We start from the raw sequence: 22,634 nt of genomic DNA on the forward strand, positions 1-22,634 counted from the left end.
AGATGCAAGAATGCAAGTCTTCATGGAGGCAGGTGGCGTCCCAGAAAACCCGTCCTTCTCAAGGATTCCAAATCCTTTCCAACCCCTAACCACCATGAGGCTGGAGCCCAGGGCGACTTATAAATTCTTTTTTTAAGTTGCACCGTCTTCAGAGAATCAAATTAGTCAGAGCTGTGGAGGGCATAAGAGGTCACCTAGTCCTGTCTACTCATTACACAGGAGAGGGACAGACACTCAGACTTTTGGAGACGGTCCCATAATCGTAGTTCACAGCAGCAACTCTCTCTCATACAGATGCAAATGCACCACCACGCATTCTAAATTAAGACTGAGAGCTGCTGGGGGGGAAGTGGGTGAGAGGACGGGGTAACTGGGTGACGGGCACTGTGGAGGGCAGCGTTGGAGTGAGCACTGGGTGTTACCTGCAAGGGATGGGTAACTGAACAAGACCTTTGAAACTAATGATACACCGTATGTTAATTAACAAAATTTGAATATAATAAATAAAAAGATATAGGGGTGCCTGGGTGGCTCAGTGGGTTAAAGCCTCTGCCTTCAGCTCAGGTCATGATCCCAGGGTCCCGGGATCGAGCCCCGTACCGGGCTCTCTGCTCAGCAGGGAACCTGCTTCCTCCTCTCTCTCTACCTGCCTCTCTGCCTACTTGGGATCTCTGTCTGTCAAATTAATAAATAAATAAATAATCTTTAAAAAAGATATAGACACACGCAGACAGCACCCAGGAGTAAAAATGAAGTGCACATATAAAAAAGTACCTGTCTCACACCTACCATCTCACATCATAATCACAGGAAGTACATCCTCGCTACTGTCTGCCCAGCCTAATACAAGGTGTTGCTGAGCAAGAGGGATACAAAAGTGAAAACCACACACACTTCTTGCCCTCCTCACTTATGTCTCTGGCTGGCAACGTAATATGGAAACACATGAAACATTAAATCATATGACCAGAGAAAATAGAAGTTCAGGGCAATAGTAGAAGGTATGAAGGCTCTTTATGACCCGTTGTTCTAAAATGAAACTGAGAAGAGACCGGAGTCAGAAGCCTTGAGGGGCAGCTGGGCTGGACCAGGAGAAAGGTGCCTTGAAGTAGGTGGGGCTGCAGCCTGCCCCAGAAGGTAAATGGATGAGATGGGCGTAATCTAGGAAGTGCTACTTCACAGGCACAGAATCTCACTGCCCAGACAACAGTACTGATTTCTGAGGTTCCTCCCCACCACTTGTAAGAGCCGCTGCTCTGCATTCTGACTTTATCTCTTGGATAGCAGAATGAGGGAGTCAGAAAATTTTTCTTTTGCTTCCTCACGGGAGTTAATCACCCAACCGTCATGCCTTCATTTGGTTGACAATGTCCTACCCACTATCTTCCACCTAGGCCCTCCACCAAAATGCAGGCCCCATTTTTTTCTTGACATTCTTATTTGTGTATGTGTATGTGCATGGTGTGTGTGTGCGTGCATGGTGTGTGCACGCATACATGTACAGACCACACTGGGCCTGCATGGTTCCAGCTACAATTCTTTTTTTTTTTTTTAAGATTTTATTTATTTATTTGACAGACAGAGATCACGAGTAGGCAGAGAGGCAGGCAGAGAGAGAGGAGGAAGCAGGCTCCCCGCTGAGCAGAGAGCCGGGTGCGGGCTGGATCCCAGGACCCTGGGATCATGACCTGAGCTGAAGGCAGAGGCTTTAACCCACTGAGCCTCCCAGGCGCCCCCCCAGCTACAATTATTGAGGTCTTCTTTCCAGCTTCTGGGACCATTTGCAAATACGATGTAGTCATAGGCAGAGAAGAGATAGGCTCATTAGTCCTTGTCTGTACTGGTCCCTATTTGTCAGATGAGTTTTTTGAACAGCATAGCTGGGAATAATTTGTATCAGATTGCATTTCCTTGTATTATGTCAGTGAGAAGATTTATTTGGCATCATGGTCACTGTTCGTAAATATCCTGGAAGCAATGGGGTATAAATGAATGCCACAGAATCATCCAATAGTATGCAGCAAATTAAGTACTGAACATCTGTATCAGGATGTGAATAGCTCTGAACTCAAAATATCAGGCTTCTGGGGGGCCTTTACTAACCCCCACAGTTCCCTTCTGGTCACCAACAGGTGAGCCCAATGCAGAGTTTCACTTCTAGAGGCTGCAGCTGGACTATTCAACATTATCAAATTCCTTGAAAACTGGTCAGGTGGCTTCCTAATGGGGACCCGGGGCTCTGTGTTTACTCAGACTGATGGTTCACCCAATGGGACTTTGCATCTACTAGCCACGAAATCACCGCCACTCTCTGGGATTAATCTTGGTGACACCAGAATGCATCTCTGCTAGAGTCACTAGTCCGCCTGCTGTGGGAAGGCCCCCATGTGCCTCAGAAAGGGCAGAGATTTCAAATACTCGGGTGATGGGTATTAAGGAGGACACGTGTTGTGATGAGCACTGGGCGGTATATGTAACTAATGAGTTGTCAAACACTACGTCAAAAACTAATGATGTACTATACGCTGACTAACGGAACATAATAAAAAAAGAAAGAGACAAGAGGACAGCTATGCCTAACCCTCCTGCATGCCCTGTTCTGCTTTGGCTTTTCCTAAACCCAGATTTCCTATTTTTGTTCTATTAATCTCTGCTTCTTACACAGCAGGGTTAACTAGTTCAGTAGGTATGCTACAAAGATACTTCCGCTCTGATACACACATAGTAAGTTACTTTTCTTTCTTCTCTCTCTCTCTTTTTTTTTTTTTTTTTGGCCAGATATCACGCTATCAGTGCAATTATTTACATAACTGTTTCATTTAATTTTCACAAAAATAGCTAGGAGGAAGGAAGATAATTTTAATCCTATTTTAGGGAAGACTACACAGAGGCTTAGGAGGGTAGAGTCACTTGCTCAAGGTTATAAACTTCCCAAGAAAGCCAGGACTCAATCTCTGGTCTTCCTGAGTCTAATACTCACACTGGTTTCCTTTACGTCAGCTGACCTCTCTGGACCAGTATGTTTTCTGCTCAATGAGTAGCTTATACCATAAGATTTCCTGAATCTTAATTCTATTTAATGTCTCTATGGAAACTAGTTGATATCCTTTGAAACTTAGAACTTGTTGAGGAGAGGGAACTGAGAAATGTTTTACTCAAAGGAAAAAGATGAAGGGGATGCCTGTGGTCACAAACAATGCTAATGTTTTCCAATAGCTTTTGACAAAGGGTCTAAGTAGAGTCATAATTTAAGAAAAGTCCATATATTGGGCGCCTGGGTGGCTCAGTGTGTTAAGCCGCTGCCTTCGGCTCAGGTCATGATCCCAGGGTCCTGGGATCGAGCCCCGCATGGGGCTCTCTGCTCAGCCGGGAGCCTGCTTCCTCCTCTCTCTCTGCCTGCCTCTCTGCCTGCTTGTGATCTCTCTCTGTCAAATAAATAAATAAAATCTTAAAAAAAAAAAAAAAAAAGAAAAAAAAAGAAAAGTCCATATATTAATCCTCACAGTATTTCTGTGAACATACTCAGGTCAACTCAACGATTCAACGTTTGCTCCATGGTGCTTGTGTCCTGGGCCCAGTCAGAGGATGGAGCCCAGCACAGGGTGACTCTCTAGAGAAAATGAGGGAAACAGAAGCTAACCCCCATGTTTCCTTGTCTTGGGCTTTCTCCTTTAGAGAGGGTGACAGCTCAGAAGCATCCAAACACCCCACAAATTTTCCCAACGTCCAAGTTATCAGATTCATTTTTGATTCCCCAATCACAACAATTATGTTCTCTGCTGACACAGACAATGGTACGGAGACCTCACTCATCATCTCCGTTTGGTTCTTCCTACCTAAATTTGTCACCCATTCTCTTTAAAGTGAACATGCGTTTCCAAAAATACGAACATCAGCTCCTCCGACGGAAAGTCAGTCATAAAATCGTTCTAATAAAATGCTCAGAGAAATGATGTGGGGGGCGGATACTTCTTCCAGACCTTCCACAATTCAGTGGCTCAGGTACCATCAGCCTAATAACACCTTTAATACAGCGTGAATGCAAAACCGCTGGCACAGCAGGGAGTTCCGAGGCCCAAGGAGTTCCTGACTAAAGACCACTCACTATACACCGATGAGGAGAAATGTGGAAACAAGTGCCAGGAACAAGGCCTATGTTGTAGTGTGCATCTCCCCTGAGAGCACGGAAGGAACCTTTCTTTCATTTTTTGTTTGTTTGTTTGTTTAGGAACCCTTCTGGAACTACCCTTCTCACCACCAGAAGACTGCAGCCCTTCACAGGTAGTTTATTCCATCTGAATACAGAGGCACCTACTTGTGACTAGTAAGCACTGGCTCATGCAACAGGCGATTGTGTGTCTGGTAGTCCCCTGGCTCCGGGTCCTTGCCCCAACCCCTGCCCTGCACTCCTCCAGCCCTTACTCCCCACCCAGTTTAGCGCTCCTGACAGCCTACCTTCAGGGCACTCTAGCAGTTTCCCGTCTCTGCATCTGTTCACCAAGTGGACTGGAGGTGCCTTGTGGACAGGCCAGTCTCCCGTGTCGGTTCATCCCTTCTGTCATACCTGAGCCCGGCTCCTGGGTGGATAAAGTCTGCGCAGCTGAAATATCCATGCTGTGTGGATTCGCTACAGCTGCGAGAGGAGGCACCTCGTTAAATGTCTTCTGGAGGAAGAAGGAAGGATTTGTGGAGGAGGCTCTGGGGTGTTTCCAAGGAACATGCTGTCTTCATCCACCACTCGGTTTCTCCCCGCTGGCCTCCCCATCCCTGGAGGAAACTCAGGAGCTGGTGCATGCAGGGGAAAAACCCCCTCTACCCAGTTTCCCAAGAAGATGGAGGGGGCACCTCAGTGGGATTTCTTGAAGATTTTGACCCTTGGACTCTTGCTGGGACTGGGACTAGGTCCCTCAGGCCACTGGGTCAGTCACTCACCAGGCCTCCTGCCCCTTTCCCTCTGCTCCCTCCTGGTGGGCTGAACCCCAGGCAGGTGACCCATAGCCACAGGTACCTATCAAGAGTTGGGGCACGCGGCCACCACAAAGTCCAAAGTTTTGGTGAAAACAAAGTCACTGTTTTGGCGAAAACGGAACAGAAAGGAAAATGTCTCAACCAAGAGGCCATTGGGGACTAGTTCTGGAAATGGCTGCAAAGTCAGAGCAGGGAGCTGGGGTGGGTTTTGTCCGGGTGCCTGGTCATCTCCTGAAGGCACTGCTGGGTCGGCGGCGGGGCAGGGTCCAAGTTCCCCCAACCCCACCTCCCAGGGCCCCGTTCTAAACAGGCCCGAGGAGAGGAGCGCAGTGGTGCTGCTGGCTGGGCCTGGCCTCAGCCCCTGGCCGGCCCCTGCCGGAGCTCAGAGGCTGCGGAGACTGGTGTGCAAAAGCAAACAGGCCCGGCTGGCTGCCCTTTGGACCTTTTGCAATTCGCCGGGGCGCTGCGGCCTGGGCGGGCGACCTGGTATAAATGGGGCGCGGGCGCCGGCCGCGCATTCCCTCCTCAGTGCGCGGCGGCGGCCTGCGGGTGCCCGTCCCTGAGGAGCCAGCCGGACAGCCAGGCGACACGAGGCGCAGCGAGGGAGCCGCCCGCCCCGTCGCCATGGGCCCTCCGAGGCCCGCGCTGCTGCCGGGGCTGCTGCTGCTGCTGCTGCTGGCGGTCGCCGGCGCCGGGGCGCGTGAGTGGGGCGGCCCGGCCTGGGGGCCGCGGGGGTCTGGGTCCCGGGAAGAGGGGTTGGGGGGGCCGGGGACCCGGACCGGCGGTGGCTCGTCCAAGCACAACGCAGTGGGGGGCGGGGACAGCGCAGGCCGGGGAGAGGGTTCTCCAGAACCTGCTTCTCTCTAAAGACGCCAGTGGGCCCCCTGCCCGGGAGACCCGGGGCCCCCTGGAAGAGGGGAGAAAACCCAGCGCTGTCTTTCTCCTTTTCTTACAGAGGACGAAGTGCTGGAAAACGCCAGCCCCAGCTGCCCAAGTAAGGCTTTTCCCCACTGGGCGGGGAAGGGCGCCCCCAGCCCCCAGCCCCTCCTTCTGCACCTCAGCTCGCTAAGATGCTGGGATGATATGATGGGTGTGCACGGCTCTGAGCCCCAAGAAGCCAGTTCCGTGGGACTCTGCCCTCCTCCAAGGGATCTCAACTCCTTCTGCCTGCATTTCTACTCTGTCCCAAGCGCTTGGCCTGGGGCAGGGACTGTCACTCTCTTGGCCCGGGAGCACTCTACCGAGTCCCATCACCGTCTGTTTATCAGTGGCTAATCATTGATTCGAAGCACCTGAGGGTGAGGAAATGCTGACTTTAACCTTTGTGGAGAAATCCAGACCCCCACTCCTTCTTATTTACCTGACCTCCAGGGATCAAAGGAGCTGGCCTCCAGGTGGTACCCAGCGCCCTCGGCCGAGCGGGAGGCTGGCCTCTGATGGGACAGCACTGCCATCTTGTGGCCACCTGGCATCACTGCCCTTGTGTTCGTGCCCCAAATGCTCTTTTCCTCAAATTGTTCAGCCAATTCCTCTCAAAGTGGAAAACTCCAGAATTTCTTAAGACCGTCAGATATCCCTAAGACTTAATGAACTTTGCCTCAGGAATTTTCAAGCTGAAAAGGCATTAGAGCTGTTTGCTTTATGTTGCTGACTTAATTTCCCAGTCTCTCTTACAGACTTTCTCGGCCCCATTGTTTAACACTCCCCTCCCTGCACCTCAGATAATACATTCAGAAACTACTGGCAAATTTAAGCAGTATCCTCAACAAAACATAGTGGGGAAGTTAAATCTGTAAAGGGAAATTCAATATAATGCAAAGTCAATTCAAAATAATTTGAGTTTAATTACCATTTTTTACGATCTTTGCCACGACCTCTCTCTTCCCAGTAGACTACTCTTTGGGGGAATTATCTACTATGTCGCTGACCTATTTCTCCCCATGTTAGAAGGGGCAACTCGCTTCAAGCACCTCAGGAAGTACGTATACAGCTATGAAGCTGAGAGTTCCACCGGTGTCCCCACGGCCGCTGATTCAAGGAGTGCCACCAGGATCAATTGCAAGGTATGAGGAGACAGGAAGAGCCACTGGAGGAACCCAGGGCTCCTGTCCGAGCAGACCCTGCTCACGCTAGGACTGCCGTTAATCACAAAGTGAGGGACTGTCTCTGGGTTTGAAAGTCAGCCACTCTGCTGAGTTTTCTGCCGCAAAAAAATTTTGCCAACCGGATTTCTTATTCCATTAGCTTCTAAGATGTAACTGGAATACGTGATCTAGAATATTAGCATTGCAGCATGGTAGATTTAACATGATGAGAGAAGCCCAGGGGGTAAGCCAAAGGAGGGGGGCATCTCAGGAAAGCATTCTAGAGTACAGTTTTTAGACTCGGAGCGAAACAGAATCTTTGCTTAAGACAAACAGGAAAAAAAAAAAAGAAAAATTTGAACATGTAGTTTGTTTTCAAAACTTTATCTATCGCTGAAATGATTGTATTCATGTCTGTGTTCACATGGAATGGATCTAAGGGTCACTATTAGGGGCCATGTGGGAAAGAGAAGTCAAGTTGGAAAACACACCTCTTCTTTCTAGGGCCCCATAGTCTGTGTTGTCTTAGAAGGTGGCCATTGGCCACATATGGCTGTTTAAATTGAGTGAAACTTAAACTTCTTAGTTATACCAGCCACATTTCAAGTGCCCATGGCCAGCAGCTCTCCTATCAGAACATTTCAATCACTGCAGGAAGTTCTTGAACAGTGCCAAATAACCCTTACGGATCTCTGTAAACTCCGGCAGTACATGAAGTTCTGAATAGGCCCCAAGAGATATGAACAGTTAGGTTGCTTGGTTTTTTGATGACATTAAGGAAACATTTGCCGTTGAAACCAATGATGGCTTTCTTTCTGCTTCTGTGTTCTTCCTCTAGCTCTTAGACTGTATTCCCTCTAACCAGGGGTCCCCAGCAGTGTTTTCCTCTGTGTCCTGCTTAGAGAGTAAGCCCTGGGCTGTGAATGGTCTCATGTTCTTGATGCTGCTTACTACCCTTTTCAGGTTGAGCTGGAGGTCCCCCAACTCTGCAGCTTTATCCTCAGGACAAGCCAGTGCACCCTGAAGGAAGGGTCTGGCTTCAACCCTAAGGGCAGGCCCTCACTGCAGAAGACTGAGAACTCGGAGGATTTTGCTGCTGCCATGTCCAGGTAAGGCATGGGCCTGTCTGAACTTCTGAGCTCTCGGATTTGCTGGATGTGTTATGGATATGTGTGTGTGTGCATTCGTGTCTGTGTGTGCACGTGTGTGTGTGTGTGTGTGTATCCAGGGAGGGATGAATGCTTGTGTTTTATGTGAGGCCTGTGTGTGAGGACAAACATTTCATTCTGTATTCACTATGGATCAGGGAATTGCTGAGTTGTCCCAAGAATCAGCAAGAGGTAAACATTATTTACCCTCCCCTAGCGAAGTGCCCCTAATTATCATTTAAATGTGTTTCTAAAAACTCCCATGCTTTAAATCTCCTTGAGACAATAAAGGTGAGATGGTTTGTTTAAACAGGTGAATTCTTGTTTAAAGAATTAAACAAGACCCGTAGCCCCGTGGTCTTCAGGGAAGGTCCAGCAGGACTTGGTGTGGTGCAGGGTCTATTCCACAGGGGGCAGCAAGGCTCAGCCTCAGCAAGTGCAGAGAATGCCAAGTACCCCCCGCCCCCCACTGCCCTGCCCTGCCCAAGACTGTAGTTCTGCCCAAGCATAGTGACCAGGCCACCCTGGTGTTTGCAGCTAGCCTGTCTTCTGATTGATCTATGTCTGTATCGCTCCTGTTGTAAATATTGTGAACATCACCCCTGCCTCGAGTCCAGATCACAGTTGGTAGTGTCCTAAGTGTGTGCAAATACAGACAGTCATAGGTTTTTTGGTCTGGGGGCATCAGAAACTCCCCACCCATCTTTTTGATTTGTTAAACATTAGACATGAAAGCCAGTCCTTTCTCTGCCGAGTAAACCTTCATGCTTCTGTCTGTTGCCAATATTTTATCCAAGACCTGAATATGTCTGCAGCACAGGGATCCGTGACAGGAGGGACTAGTAGTTTCCTTTTGGGTTTTACCTTCTCCAAACTAAAGGGACTCCTGCTCTTGACTATCACCGGCTTCCCAAGTCTACACTGCAGTATCTGGAACTTTCTGCAAAGATGTTGAGCTATGGAAGATGTGCCTGGTCTCCTTCTCCTGCTTATGACCTACCCAGAGCAGGTGCAGCCCTGAATTTCCAAAAGGAAGTCCCCGAAGGGAAGTCCCTAAGACCATAGTTGATATGGGCTTCAGACATGGTCTCAAGGCTTATTAAAGAGTGATGACCCAACAAATGTATGGAAAGAGGTTCAAATTCAGTGTTAGTCAGCAAGTGTAATTAATGTAACAACAATATATTTATCACATTATGCCCATACGATTACCAAAATATAAAGCAACCAAGCGCCTGTTGCTGGTGACCTCTGAGGAGAAGTGAACATTGCTGGTGGAAATGAGAGCCAATCGTCAATATCTGTTATAATTAAAAACTTACTACCTGTGACATAGCAATTTCAAAAGGCTGGGACTCTCGCCCAAGAAGAGAAGAGCAGTAATGTGTGAAGATAATATGCATAAGCGTGTTTATTTCAGGGTTGTTCATGTGAGAGGGAAAAATCCAGAAAGAAAGTGAATCCCATCAAATAGAGGGAATGTCTGAATCAATTACATATAACCATAAAATGAGAAAGTTCTATAGCTTAAAAAAAAAAAATCTGTCAGACCTGTACCAATGGAGTCAAAGGATTTCTGTGGCATATAATTGAGAAAAGAAAGATAGGAGGAAAATGTGAAAACATTGTGTCGTCTATGTAAAACAAGCAATGAAAAAATCTTTATGCGTGAATGTTTCCACCCCACACCTCTAGATAGGAGTGCCTGAGTGTGGAGAGAGAAGTGGAAAACCCAGTGAGTTATTCTGTAAGGAACATGACAGCAGAGACTGGTGTGGGTCGAAAACAGAGTGGGGATGCATAAGGCAAGAAAAACAGGTAAAGAAGTCAAAGAATACAAAAAACATACACATATTTGTACACTTTTTTGAAAAATGTACACTTATAAAGAAAAGATGGGGAAAAAAAAACAGTAAGTAAAAGGAGGTTGCAAAGCTACCTAGCTTACATCCAACAGGCTTACAGCGGAAAAAGGACACGTCTGTGACCTCACTCTCTCTCTGAAACAGGCACGAGCTCAAGCTGGCCATTCCTGAAGGGCAGCAAGTTTTACTTTACCCAGAGAAGGAAGAGTCTACACACATCCTGAACATCAAGAGGGGCATCATCTCTGCCCTCCTGGTTCCCCTGGAGACAGAAGCAGATAAACAAGAGTTGTTTCTGGTGAGAATGCAGAAAATTGATAACCATGCCCTTTGAACTCATCTTCACAAATTTGAGCTGGGTCCCACTCTGTATATAAAGTGGATTATTGACTTAGCCACATGACTAGCTACACCCAGGAGGCCCTGTACTGGTGAGAAGTGCTGGTACCCAGGGCTCTTCCTGTCCCCTGGGCTCACTGATGGATCCCTTCTGAGCAGATAGAGAAAAGAGCCTAATTTGAAAGCAGTATTTGAGGAGTCCTGACCACCATACTCTTCTGTTTGATTTTTTGTGTCCCCACAAGATATAACACAGTAAAGCTCTGTGTATTTTAAACCCAGAAAATAATGGAATCTGTTGCTAGCCTCTCTCAAGAATTTGAAGTTTTGATCCGAGAGAGAATTCAATTTAGTTGAATCCCATGAACATTTTTGAGCCCTTACTATGTTCTAAGTTCTATACTCTGCTCCACTTGGAGAAGACATAGATGTGTCCTGCAGAGACCTTTCGTAATGTGCTCGGGATCTGGGGAGAGAACCAAGACACACTGAGCACAAGGCAGACTGGAATCCTTGCTGTAAAGGAGCAATAGAGAAAATCCTCTGAGAGCACAGAATGTAGTCAGAGTCCGCTGGGAACTAGGTGGCCAGGCGAATGTGCCTCAGAACCAGAACCACCCTTCATGGCCTTCTCAGTCTAGCTCTGGAGTAGCAGCAATGCCCACTGTCAGCCTAGGAGGAAGAAAATCCTTTCGCAATCCATGGTGCTCCTGCCTTTTCTCCCAGGCTCCTTTCCTAGCCCCTCTAAAGCATCCAGAGCTGTTTTTCCCTCATTGAATACACCTGTTGTATCTTCTACTCCCATAGGATACTGTGTATGGAAACTGTTCCAGTGACTTAACTGTTAAAACAAAGAAGGCAAATGTGGCAACAGAAATATCCATTGAAAGGAACCTGGAGAAGTGTGATCACTTCAAGGCCGTAAGCACAGGAGTTAGCCCACTTGCTTTGATCAAAGGCATGGTAAGTTTCACATCCACATCGCTCCTTGCAATGAACACTGTCCTCTTGAGTCTTAAAATTCTGGAATGTTAGAACTGGTAAGAATTTTAGGGAAGAATCAACCCAGACTCATTTTCGTCTAGACTATGGCAGGAAACTGAGGACAGGAAAGGACTGCCCAAGGCCACGTGACCTGTAATTAATTGAACCAAGACCAGAGTCAGGTTCCTGACTTCCCAGTCCAGAGCTCTGACCTTCTTGCTGTCTTTCTGTTACTGACACCGAACCATCCACCATCCCTGGATAGGAATGACTGTCCATCCCTGAAAAGGTTCTAGAGCTTAATGGAGGATAGCAAAGCCATCTACTGCTGTTCCCTACAAGAGGACTGGATGTCCCCAGCTCCAGGCATCCAACCTCTGAGGAAGTCCCAGGACCTGTTTTCTGCCCTCCTCTCCCTCAGTCCTATGAAGTGACATTACCAAGAGCATTCCAGTGTCCTATCCTTTCATCCCATGTATGGCCCTGCTCAATGCCTGGCCTCTCTGCCCCCTGCCTAGGCCAGCCTCTTAGTATTAGCCTTCTCTCCTGTCACCTCAACAGGGATCACTAAGCACCATATTACCAGAGCTTACCCAGTGCCTTGTAATCTTCTGGGACATGAATCACAGCTTATCTCAATAAACAGGAAGGACATGAGCAATCACTGCCATGCTTGGCAATGTTCCTGGTCATTGTCCTTGAGGCTGAATATATGATGTCTGACAGCCATAAGGGTCATATTCAGAAGAAGCCAAGGCACTGGCCTGTGTGTCTTTTCTGAGAACTTGCTGTATGCTTAGCCCCACTCTGGGCAGAACTGAAGGTCAGAGACAGTAGCAGATGAACCATGGGCCTTTCCTTTGTACTTACAGTCTAATCCAGGAACAAGGTTCCTACGCATGCCAATAAAGGACAATAAATGGCATACTAGATAAAGTTATAAACTGACCAGTGCAGACAAGCAATCCTAACCCTGACCAGGAAGGAGAAAGCACTATTCACATAGTTCAATGGGAAAATTTGGTGGTAGATCTGCTTAGAGGGAATGGTGGGCAGGTATCCATCAGTCTAGCCTCAAAGATTTATGGGGGATGTGGAGCATGAACCTGTAAGATACAAAGGATGTGAGAGACATAAGACATAAGGACAGGCTTCTAGGCAGAGAAAACTTAAGAAGCAGTGTGAAGTGTTAATGTGTGGTGGGTGGGTAGGTGTAGAATACCTGGTTAGATATACTTTGTGCAGGATGAGATGTTCATTGGGGTGGAATAACAAGAGTCTCCAGCTTGACTCCGCTTTGGGTATACTGAGTTATTGCATCCCTTTGTCTACATGCCAAGTACCAAGTTTCCTTCTTTAACTGAGTTTATCTAGTGGGGCAGAACTCCCATCTCCCATCTTCCTTGAAGTTAAATGCCCATGGCAGAAGAATCAGGTTCAATCCCCAGAGGCTGATCAACACGTTTTTTCTAATCTCATTTACAGCTCCGCCCCTTCTCAACTCTGATTAGCAGTAACCAGTCCTGCCAGTACACTTTGGACCCCAAGAAGAAGCATGTGTCGGAAGCCATCTGTAGGGAGCAACACCTGTTCCTGCCTTTATCCTCCAAGTAGGTCACCTTCTGCACCCTGATTCATTATTTATGGGTTGACGGGAGACGAATGCTTCTCAGTACCCTGTTCCGAGCAAGGCTGTGCTTGGAGGAGACTATGAGGAGGTACAAAGCAGAGCCCACCCCCATCTCTCTTTTCAAGCTAACAGATAATTAAGCAAGAAAATCTTAGGTATACAAAACAGTTTGAGACCAACAAAAGATATCTTAGACCCAGACTCTAAGGGTTATGGATCAGGAAAAACCAGGGATCATTGCAGGCTTCCCTGGTTAAAAAGGCTTTATCGAAGATTTGGGATTGGGACCAGAGACTTGTATATCCCAATCCATTTTGAAACCTGAGACATCAACTAGTGTTTACTGATTAATTGCTCTATTCTTGGCATTGTGCTGAGGGAGAGACACAGGAGTTTCAAGGCACAGTGTTAGTCCCTACCCTCTGGGGACTCCAGAGTAGTGAAAGGGGTAAGTTACAGATGTCCCTCTAATGGAAGGGCAGGTAGCATGACCAGGAGGAGGTGGAGGGTGTTCATTGGCAGGGAAGGAGGTCAAGGAGGCTGGATTCAATGGCTTGAAAGGTAGGCAGGATTTGGGTAGAAGTAGAGAGGGAAACATTCAACATGAAAAGAATATTACTCTCTAGGGAACTGGCTATCCATGACATGATGTGCTTCCTTTGTTACCAGGAGTCAGTATGGGATGAATGCACAAGTTACACAAACTTTGAAACTTGAAGACACACCTAAGATCAACAGCCGCTTCTTTGAGGAAGGTAAGATTTTATATGTATATTGTTGCCAGGACCTGGAAATCTGCCCAAAACATAGCATGTATTATGGCTAGGAGATGCCTGCTGACCGGTGAGTCCAGTGGGGTTTGACGTTCTGGGTATGGGCTCCTCTAGTGAGAAAGCACATCCCCTTCAAAATATTAAGTGCCAACGCAATAAACGAAAAGGAGAAGTATCCCAAAGCTACCTCGGTTTTCATAAAAAGGAAATTGGCCTCCTAAGTCTACCTTTGGTAGGTCTGACAACCTCCTACACTCTGAAATAAGCCTGGGACCTGGATGAGGTGGGGCAAGTGGGAGAGGCCCTTTGGAGTCAGAATTAGTCTTTAGAGCAGGAAAAAAACCTTAGCAATCTCTAGTCTAACCCTAACCCTGCATTTGTCTTATATTTAAATCAGTCTTATGCATTCCCTCATTGTTCCCTCATATGCAAACTGTGATGTCAGGTGTTAGCCGTGTGTGTTTTTATACCCATTCTACGGAGGGTGAAATGAAACTTGGAGAGGCTTGTGATATATCCAAGGTCTCCAAATATTGGTAGTGCAGAATCAGCCCTCAGGTCTAATTGAAGCCAGGACTCTTTCCATTGCACCACATTTCCCCCATTTTCCCCACATTTTCCACATTAACCCCCATCCTGGCATAGGTCAGGGCAGGGTGATGAAGGAGACACAGAAGCGTTTTCCCCCATCAGCTTCTTATAGATCCCATTGGAAAAAATGGCAGGTAAGCATCAATGGGTCTAGCCTCAGCCATAGTCATGTCAGTGGCAGCCACAGTCTTGTCTAGTTCCTTCCAGCAGAGAGGTAATCTGATCAAATTCAGATAAGCCTGGATTCAGTTGCAGCTCTGCCCCTTATACTCAGAGAGGTCTAAGGCAAGGAGAGTTCCTCATCTCTGGTTCTCAGTTCCCTTATCTTTAAATTGAAGAATAATAATGAACCCGTAGGACAGTGTGATGAGTCAGTAAAAACACTGAAGTCGAACACCAAGCACAGAGCCAGATATATAACAGGCATTGAGTATAGGATAGTTTTCTTTTCTTCTTTGCTGTACCTCCCTAATTTCCAATTTTCAGTAGGCCAGGAATTGGTTGAAATGTAGAGGTAAGCAAGAACCCCTTTGACACTCCCCCCCACCCTTCCAGGCACTGAAGAGGTGGGTCTTGCCTTTGAGCGCACCAAGTCCACACCACCCCCACAGCAGGCTGAGGCCATTGTGAAGACTATCCAGGAGCTGCAAACATTGCATGTCTCCGAGAAGAATGCCCAGAGAGCTAACCTCTTCAGTAAACTCATTACTGAACTGAGAAGTCTGAACAAGGAGGCCTTCACATCCATCTTGCCAAAACTGATCGAGGTGTCCAGGTATTTCCTTAATGGTTGTAGCCATATATTTTGTATGACCTGTGGTAGGGGGCTAAACTTTCAAACCTTGGCCAAGCAGAAAATCTCAGAGGCCACTGAAATATCAATCCAATAATTCCACTATTAATTAATCAATTAATGTTTGCTGGATAGAGAAATATCAGCTAATGTGCTTAGAGTTCTATGGGACAGACACACACAAACACACACACACACTCCCATGCTGCATTCAAGGCAGATAGGCATTTCTGTGTCAAAATGGGAGAGCAATGTTTCCCACCTTTTGATGGGTAACTTCTAGTTCCTCATTCTATTGTGAGTACCTTGGAAAGTTGGGGAGGAAAAGAAGTCTGTGCCCTCTGGAAGCCTACACTAGTGGAGAGAGAACTGGGCAAATAAAGTGATACTGTGATTTCTCCATACTTTAAGGCACTGGTTCTAACTGTTGGGAAGACCAGAGGAAGGACTAAGGACCGAAATGAGGCCATGCCAGTGCTTGTCTGGCACGGTCTATGTTCTGAATGAAAGCAGTGATAACAATCCTCTTTGGGCAGTAACTCTGGGGTCCTTCTTGAGCCTTTCCTCCGTGGTGCTTCTCCAGTGGACAGTGCTTGTAGAGAAGGCTTCCTGCTTCCTGGGATCTGTGTTGGATTTTGGAAGATGGTCAGATTTGGAGAGCGAATCTCAGAAATCATGGGCCAAGGATATTGGAGCTGCCTGAAGGTGATCTCTGTAACCTTCTCTGTTCTTTCCTTCTCAGCCCCATCACCTTACAAGCCTTGATTCAGTGTGGACAGCCCCAGTGTTATACTCACATCCTCCAGTGGCTGAGAAGTGAAAAGGCCAACCCCCTCCTGATAGATGCAGTGACTTACCTGATAGCCCTGATGCCAGAGCCCTCAGCAGAGAGACTGCAGGAGATCTTCAGCACAGCAAAGGAGCAGCAGAGCCGGGCCACTCTATATGCTCTGAGTCACACAGTCAACAAGTGAGTTTCACACTGCTTCTCCTAGTAGGAGCTGAGGAAGACCCCCACATCTCTGTACTAAGATTATACCCCACCTTCCACTTTCAGACTCTCTTGCGTACTCTTGTTTTTTCCACTAGCTATGTTGAGAGCAAAGACTTGAAATAAGAAATATTCACACACAAGTTTGTATCTTAAATAAACTTGGCTGTGCTTGCTAAGTCCTAACTCTCATTCTGCAGCTATCATAAGGCTAACCCCTTGGTGACTCAGGACCTACTGGATGTTGCTGATTACCTGTCGGAACAGATTCGTGATGACTGCACTGGGAACCAAGATCACACCTACTTGATTCTGAGGGTACTTTCAGTCTTTTGTAGGACATGCATTGTTTCAGAAGCAATTTCATGAACACCCCCTACTTCTCCTTCTGCACCTGACTTGCCCTTGTTTCTTTTCAATGCAGGTCATTGGAAATATTGGCAGAACCATGGAGACAGTAACCCCAAGACTCAGGTCTTCAGTCCTGAAGTGTATCAAAAGTATGGAGCCATCCCTGCTGATTCAGAAGGCTGCCATCCAGGCCTTGCGGAAAATGGAGCTTAATGATGAGGTGAAGTCCACAGAGGAAGTCCGAGTGTAAAAACTTTAGTCAGATTAACAAGGACTTGGAAAGAGATTCTAAATCTCATCATTCTACTGCTTTCTAATTGCCAATTTCAACAAGCCTCTTGACTGCCTAGCAGTATGTGGACAAGACAGAAATAATAGACCACACTCCTACACTAGCCTCAGAATATGAGATTTTAGTTACACGCTGTCCCCCTTCCAGATCAACCATGACTCTCACCTTAGGAAAACATGAACATGCTTGATTTCCACCATCTTCCCAAATTGGGTGCAAATGACTCCAGAGCTTTGGAAAACGCCTTATTTATTCACTCCAAACTCTCACTTTCCCTTCCCACCTACATTCCCGCATTGAAATAACTTACGGTTAAACAGATTTGTTTTCACTTATAGTAGCAGATCTTCCTCAAGTCCCAACTAGAGTATGTTAATGCGGTTGGATGTAACGTGCATTTAATCTGAGACCCTTCCTTGAGCTGGTTGTTCTGAGGGACACTGGTGAGAAGATACCATACCAGCATTTGAAAAGTTATCAGAAAGAAATTTGACTTCTATGTAGTAAACCACCAGCAGATCACACTGGTGTTTGCCAGGCATGTTCTGTGTTCTGACCAAAGGACAGTGGTAACAGTCTCCTTTTTTGGGTACAGGTCCGGGAAGTCCTTCTTCAAGTTTTCCTCAATGATGCCTCTCCAGGGGATAAGCGACTAGCTGCCTATCTCATGCTGATGAGGGGCCCTTCCCAGTCAGATATTAACCAAATCATCCAGCTTCTTCCACGGGAACAGAATGAGCAAGTGAAGAACTTTGTGGCTTCCCACATTGCCAACATCCTAAACTCAGAAGAACTGTATATCAAAAAGTAAGTAACATTAATTTTCCCACATCTGCCACAAAGGGCAAAGAGTAATTTCCCACCCCCCTCATTCCTAAAGGCCACTGCCTGCCCTTTATGGAGTGTTCTTTCTTCTGGACAACATGCACACAAAAATGCAGCAGTCCTGAGCCAAGCTCTTGGGCACATGAAATCCAGATTGTTTGGTAGCATTCGGCAATCCATATTTCCTTGGGGTGAGAGAGACATGGATTTGTAACATGGTGAGTAAGCTAAAAATATGCTCCCTGTTTCCATCTAGCTTGAAAAAGTCAGTGGAAGAAGCTCTGAAAGGATCTCAACTCCCAACCATCATGGACTTCTCAAAATTTTCCCGGAACTATCAGCTTTCCAAGTCTGTTTCCTTGCCATCACTTGACCCTGTCTCAGCCAAAATTGAGGGAAATCTCATATTTGATCCAAATAATTACCTTCCTAAAGAAAGCATGCTGAAAACAACCCTCACTGTCTTTGGATTTGCTCCAGGAGATCTCTTTGAGGTATGTGTGAGACTTAGAAGAAGCTCCCATTCTTTCTCCAGTTCGGTACAACTCCATAAATAGAAAGTCAAGGTGGGGCATGAGCCAGCCTGGGAGGAGCTAAGATCAAGCAGCTCATTCCTACCATCAGTTTGAGGCCTTCTTCTTTCCCTCCTCCCTCCCCCTCCTGCCTTCTAGCTAAAGGTCACCTGAAGCATGACGCTGTAGTATTAAGAGAAATGTTGATGTCTTAGGGAAGCCCTTAGATCCAAAGCCAACAAAACACATGGGCTGTGCAATCAGACTGATCTGGTTCAAACCCCAAATTCATTCCCAATCTGAATCTCTTGTTTAATTGCTTATCCTCTCTGACCTTAGCCTTTTCTGGAAAAAGGACAAGTAACAAGTCCTGCCTTTCAAGATTCTTGTAAGATTTAAAGAAGACAACTCCTGTGGTTGCCGAGTTCAGCTCCTACTGCATAGTATTCATTAAATACTTGTTTAATTAAATGGACATTAAAGAGGGATTGGAGGCTGACATAGAACAAAGCAACCTGATGGCATTTTCTTGCCTGATTTTCTTTCTCAGATTGGTTTGGAAGGGAAAGGTTTTGAGCCAACATTGGAAGCTCTTTTTGGAAAGCAAGGATTTTTCCCAGACAGTGTCAACAAGGCTTTGTACTGGGTTGATAACCAAGTTCCTGATCATGTCTCCAAGGTCTTAGTTGACCACTTCGGCTATACCAAAGATGATAAACGTGAGCAGGTATGTTTTCATTAAGAAAAGCTTTGTATCTCAATGCAAAACATTTTCCTCCTAGCCTAGAAGTCGTCAAGGAGCTATCTAACTGAAATGACAATTGTAGCTATTATTAACCAGTCCCATGGAAGTAAAGAGTAGAGTCCTCTGCAGTTATAAGCCTCCTAGAGATTCAATGTGCCCAGGAGCCAGACTTATTAGAGGCACTCTCCCATAATGATTACCTGTGGAAATTCTGGGGCATGGATTTGAATTCTGACCTTACTGTTTTCAAACTGTGCACGCCTGAGAAAACTGCTTGATACTCTGTCTGTTTCTACATCCCCAGAGTGCTAATAATCCATACCTCACTGGGTTATTTAAAGACTAAATGAAATAAAGTATGTAAAATGCTAAGCAGAGTGCATGACTGGTACTGATTGTTCAATAAGCAGATATTATTTTAATTTTTGAATTCTTATTTTCCTTATTAACCGCTTTCTTCGGCTCTTACTCGTATAGCGAGAGCAAAATCTACTTTGAAGCTAACATAAGCCCCCACTTAAGGAGTAGAAAATAGATTGTATAATCTGGAGTTTCTCATTCTTTAGTTTTTTGCTACTCCAAGTCTGATTCAGTCATTGGCTCACATCACGGTTTATTAGAAAAGCAGGTTCTGAGACCCCATTGAGATCTACTGCGTCAGAACCTGCATCTTAATGACACTCCCTAGGTGACCTGTATGTACATTTCAGTTTGAAAAGCAGGGCAATAATTTACTCCTAGATGCCAACAGATGCCCCAAACCTCCACTTTCTAATTTACTCATCTCCCTGTGAGGCTGGGGCTCTTTGCTCTGTTGGAGTCTGTCAATCGTTCTTTTTTTTTTTTTTTCCCCACATGTATAAGCATCAGTCTATGGTGTTCTTCTAATCTCTAAGAAGAACTTATCTAGGATAAGGTGTTTTTGGCCAATTTATATAGCAGCTATATTTTCTCAAGAAACCCCTGGTATTCATCTCTCATCAGAGGAAAAAGGGGTAATCAGGAGATATCTTCTACTCTTGGTGAGCCCTAGGAATCCTGGGATCCTGGAGAACAGAGGTCCCTCTTATTATGTCTGCATTCAAGTTTTCAACAGCATGGAGACACCTCCTATCCCTGATAAGACCTCAGTTTCTTTCTTTTTTTTTTTTTTCATCTCAATTTGGTAAAGCTATCTATCTTTCAATAAAAGGCGGGAGTGATTTCAGCGGCTTCCCTATATCCCCACCTGTGTATTTATGTCTAACCCACCACGGCTGCAGCAGATGGCCCCACAGGAGGACTCTAAAGGTGTGTGACGATGCTGACATCTCATTAGACATTTTATTGTTAAAATCCCAGGACATGGTCAATGGAATTATGCTCAATGTCAAGAAACTGATCAAAGATTTGAAATCCAAAGAATTCCCAGAAGCCAGAGCCTACCTCCGCATCTTGGGAGAGGAGCTTGGCTTTGTCAGGCTCCATGATATCCAGCTCCTGGGAAAGCTGCTGCTAGATGGTGTTCACACTCTTCCTGGTATCCCCCAGATGGTAAGTAGGCCAGGCGCCATCACAAGCAATGAGATTAGCCCATGCCCTTTGTAGATCTCCCAGACCCCTAAGATCCTGTCCCACAAACCAGAGAAGGTGCTTATACTTCCTTCAGGGAAGCAGTTTGCTTTGAATTTCAGAAAGGAAGATTCTTGGATTGCAAAGGATTGGTAACATTTAGAAATTAGGCCTTTGATAATATTAGGTGTATCTTTTGAGGGCATCCATTTGTTCATATGTGTTTCTCTATATCTATGCTACAAGTTCTCTATATCAAATGATTATGAAATCATTTGTATAGTATTTGACAAACCGTCATCCACTATCTAAATATGAGTTATAGTTTCCATCATTATTAATTTATTCATAAGGGAGAAAAATGTGTAAATATATCCCCTGGTATTTGATAAATAATAATGTTGGCTTTAAGAAACCAGATTTCAAGTTATTTTCTAAAAATGTTATTTAAAAAAAATGCATACTAATATGTTCATCATCTCAGTAGCTTGTCAGTTTAAAAAAAATGGTTTTGGGGTACGTGGATGGCTCAGTTGGCTAAGCAGCCCACTCTCGGTTTCACTTCGGGTCAAGATCTCAGGGTCCTAGGATCAAGCCCTGAGTCAGGCTCTGTGTTCAACAGTGTGTGTGCTTGTCTCTCTCTCTCTGTCCCTCCCCCACTCTAAAATAAATCATTCTTTTAAAAGAGTTGTTTTATCATAATAGATTATACTTCAGTAAGCCCTCATTTCCATGTAGACTCCAAATAACCAGAATTAATCCTTGCCATCCAAGGCTACTTAAAGCTCAGAAAGCTCTGAGGCCCAGCGCTATTTTTAAGTGACTCTGAACCACTAGTTCAAAATGACATGGTATCTGGGAAGGGCAATTTCTTACATCCCATTCTGTTGAAACCAGTAATCATGCATTTGATCAAATCCTCAGCTAATCAAAATATGCTAGTCTGTTCCTTTCTGGATAAAGAACAGTTACTATCTGAGATGTGGGAGACTGCCTTTCACAGATCCCACTTGGATGAGGCTTACTTGTCGTTGCCATCTTGGATCTACAGATTAGAGAGGCCATCAGGAAGGGCTCAGTGAATGACTTGTTTCTTCACTACCTCTTCATGGACAACGCCTTTGAACTGCCCACCGGACTTGGATTACAACTGCAAGTCTCCTCCTCTGGGGTCATCACTCCTGGAATCAAGGCCGGAATGAAGCTAGAAATAGCCAATGTAAGACCCTGTTCACTTTTTCATTCCTCAGGTTGTTCATTTCCTCCGCAGCGGGTTTCTTGTACGATTTTAAAATGTGTGTAGTTCAAGTTGAAGTACATCATCCCTGTCATCACCTTATTCATTTTTCAAAAATTTTTATTTATTTTTTAAATTTCTTTTCAGTGTTCCAGAATTCATTGTCTATGCACCACACCTGGTGCTCCATGCCATACGTGCCCTCCATAATACCCACCACCTGGTACCCCAACCTCCTACCCCCCTGCCCCTTCAAAACCCTCAGATTGTTTCTCAGAGTCCACAGTTTCTCATGACTCATCTCCCCCTTCCTCATTTTTATAAAAAACTTTAGCATTCCACTAGGAGGCTCCACCTGGCTAGCTCCTAGCAGTACGGAACAAGCTATTCTCAAGAAAATCTGATTCCTGTCCTCTTTTCATCCTATTCCGTTAACTTTAAGCAGCTCAGGCACTTCCTGGTGCTGGTATCAATGTAGTGTGGCTCTGGGGAACTGACAACATGGCTTTTCTTCCTCCAAAGAAATCACAGTAATGTTTCCTGAGGCGTGAGTGGTCCAGACATGTGTGCCCAGGGATGGGGAAGGGTGGTTGATCTGACTGCACAGGGACAGGGGTATTTAATGAAGCTGAACAGGTCATTTTCTGATTTACAGTTGCAGATGGAGCTGGTGACAAAGCCCTCTGTGTCTGTGGAGTTTGTGACAAACATGGGCATCGTCATCCCAGACTTTTCAAGGACCGGGATCCAAATGAACACCAACTTCTTCCATGAGACAGGCCTGGAGATGCAAGTTGCCTTGAAAGCTGGGCAGCTGAAGTTCATCGTTCCTTCTCCGACGAGGCCAGTCAAGCTGCTCAGTGGCAGGTAATCCATCCGCAAGATGGGACTAGCCAGTGTGAGAGGGAGAGTGGAAACTGGGTCGGTAGGACTTGACTGCCTGAGATAATTCAGG

At 46.0% G+C, this 22,634-nt stretch overlaps 1 protein-coding gene across 1 annotated transcript in view; it reads left to right on the top strand.

Moving 5' to 3' along the window:
• The first annotated feature begins 5,479 nt into the window (after positions 1 to 5,479).
• Positions 5,480 to 22,634, top strand: part of APOB (apolipoprotein B) — a 37,409-nt gene continuing 20,254 nt past the window's right edge. Inside the window, exons 1-18 of the mRNA XM_032353203.1 lie at positions 5,480 to 5,668; positions 5,924 to 5,962; positions 6,916 to 7,031; positions 8,016 to 8,161; positions 10,210 to 10,363; positions 11,212 to 11,367; positions 12,874 to 12,998; positions 13,688 to 13,773; positions 14,938 to 15,157; positions 15,918 to 16,145; positions 16,367 to 16,484; positions 16,591 to 16,737; positions 17,405 to 17,616; positions 17,891 to 18,128; positions 18,697 to 18,873; positions 20,233 to 20,424; positions 21,494 to 21,661; positions 22,335 to 22,546. Coding sequence (XP_032209094.1) covers positions 5,593 to 5,668; positions 5,924 to 5,962; positions 6,916 to 7,031; positions 8,016 to 8,161; positions 10,210 to 10,363; positions 11,212 to 11,367; positions 12,874 to 12,998; positions 13,688 to 13,773; positions 14,938 to 15,157; positions 15,918 to 16,145; positions 16,367 to 16,484; positions 16,591 to 16,737; positions 17,405 to 17,616; positions 17,891 to 18,128; positions 18,697 to 18,873; positions 20,233 to 20,424; positions 21,494 to 21,661; positions 22,335 to 22,546 — 2,810 coding nt within the window. The 5' untranslated portion in view covers positions 5,480 to 5,592. The remainder of the gene's footprint in view (positions 5,669 to 5,923; positions 5,963 to 6,915; positions 7,032 to 8,015; positions 8,162 to 10,209; positions 10,364 to 11,211; positions 11,368 to 12,873; positions 12,999 to 13,687; positions 13,774 to 14,937; positions 15,158 to 15,917; positions 16,146 to 16,366; positions 16,485 to 16,590; positions 16,738 to 17,404; positions 17,617 to 17,890; positions 18,129 to 18,696; positions 18,874 to 20,232; positions 20,425 to 21,493; positions 21,662 to 22,334; positions 22,547 to 22,634) is intronic.

This window comes from Mustela erminea, chromosome 7 (genome assembly GCF_009829155.1).
Source record: "Mustela erminea isolate mMusErm1 chromosome 7, mMusErm1.Pri, whole genome shotgun sequence".
Taxonomy (NCBI): Eukaryota; Metazoa; Chordata; class Mammalia; order Carnivora; family Mustelidae; genus Mustela; species Mustela erminea.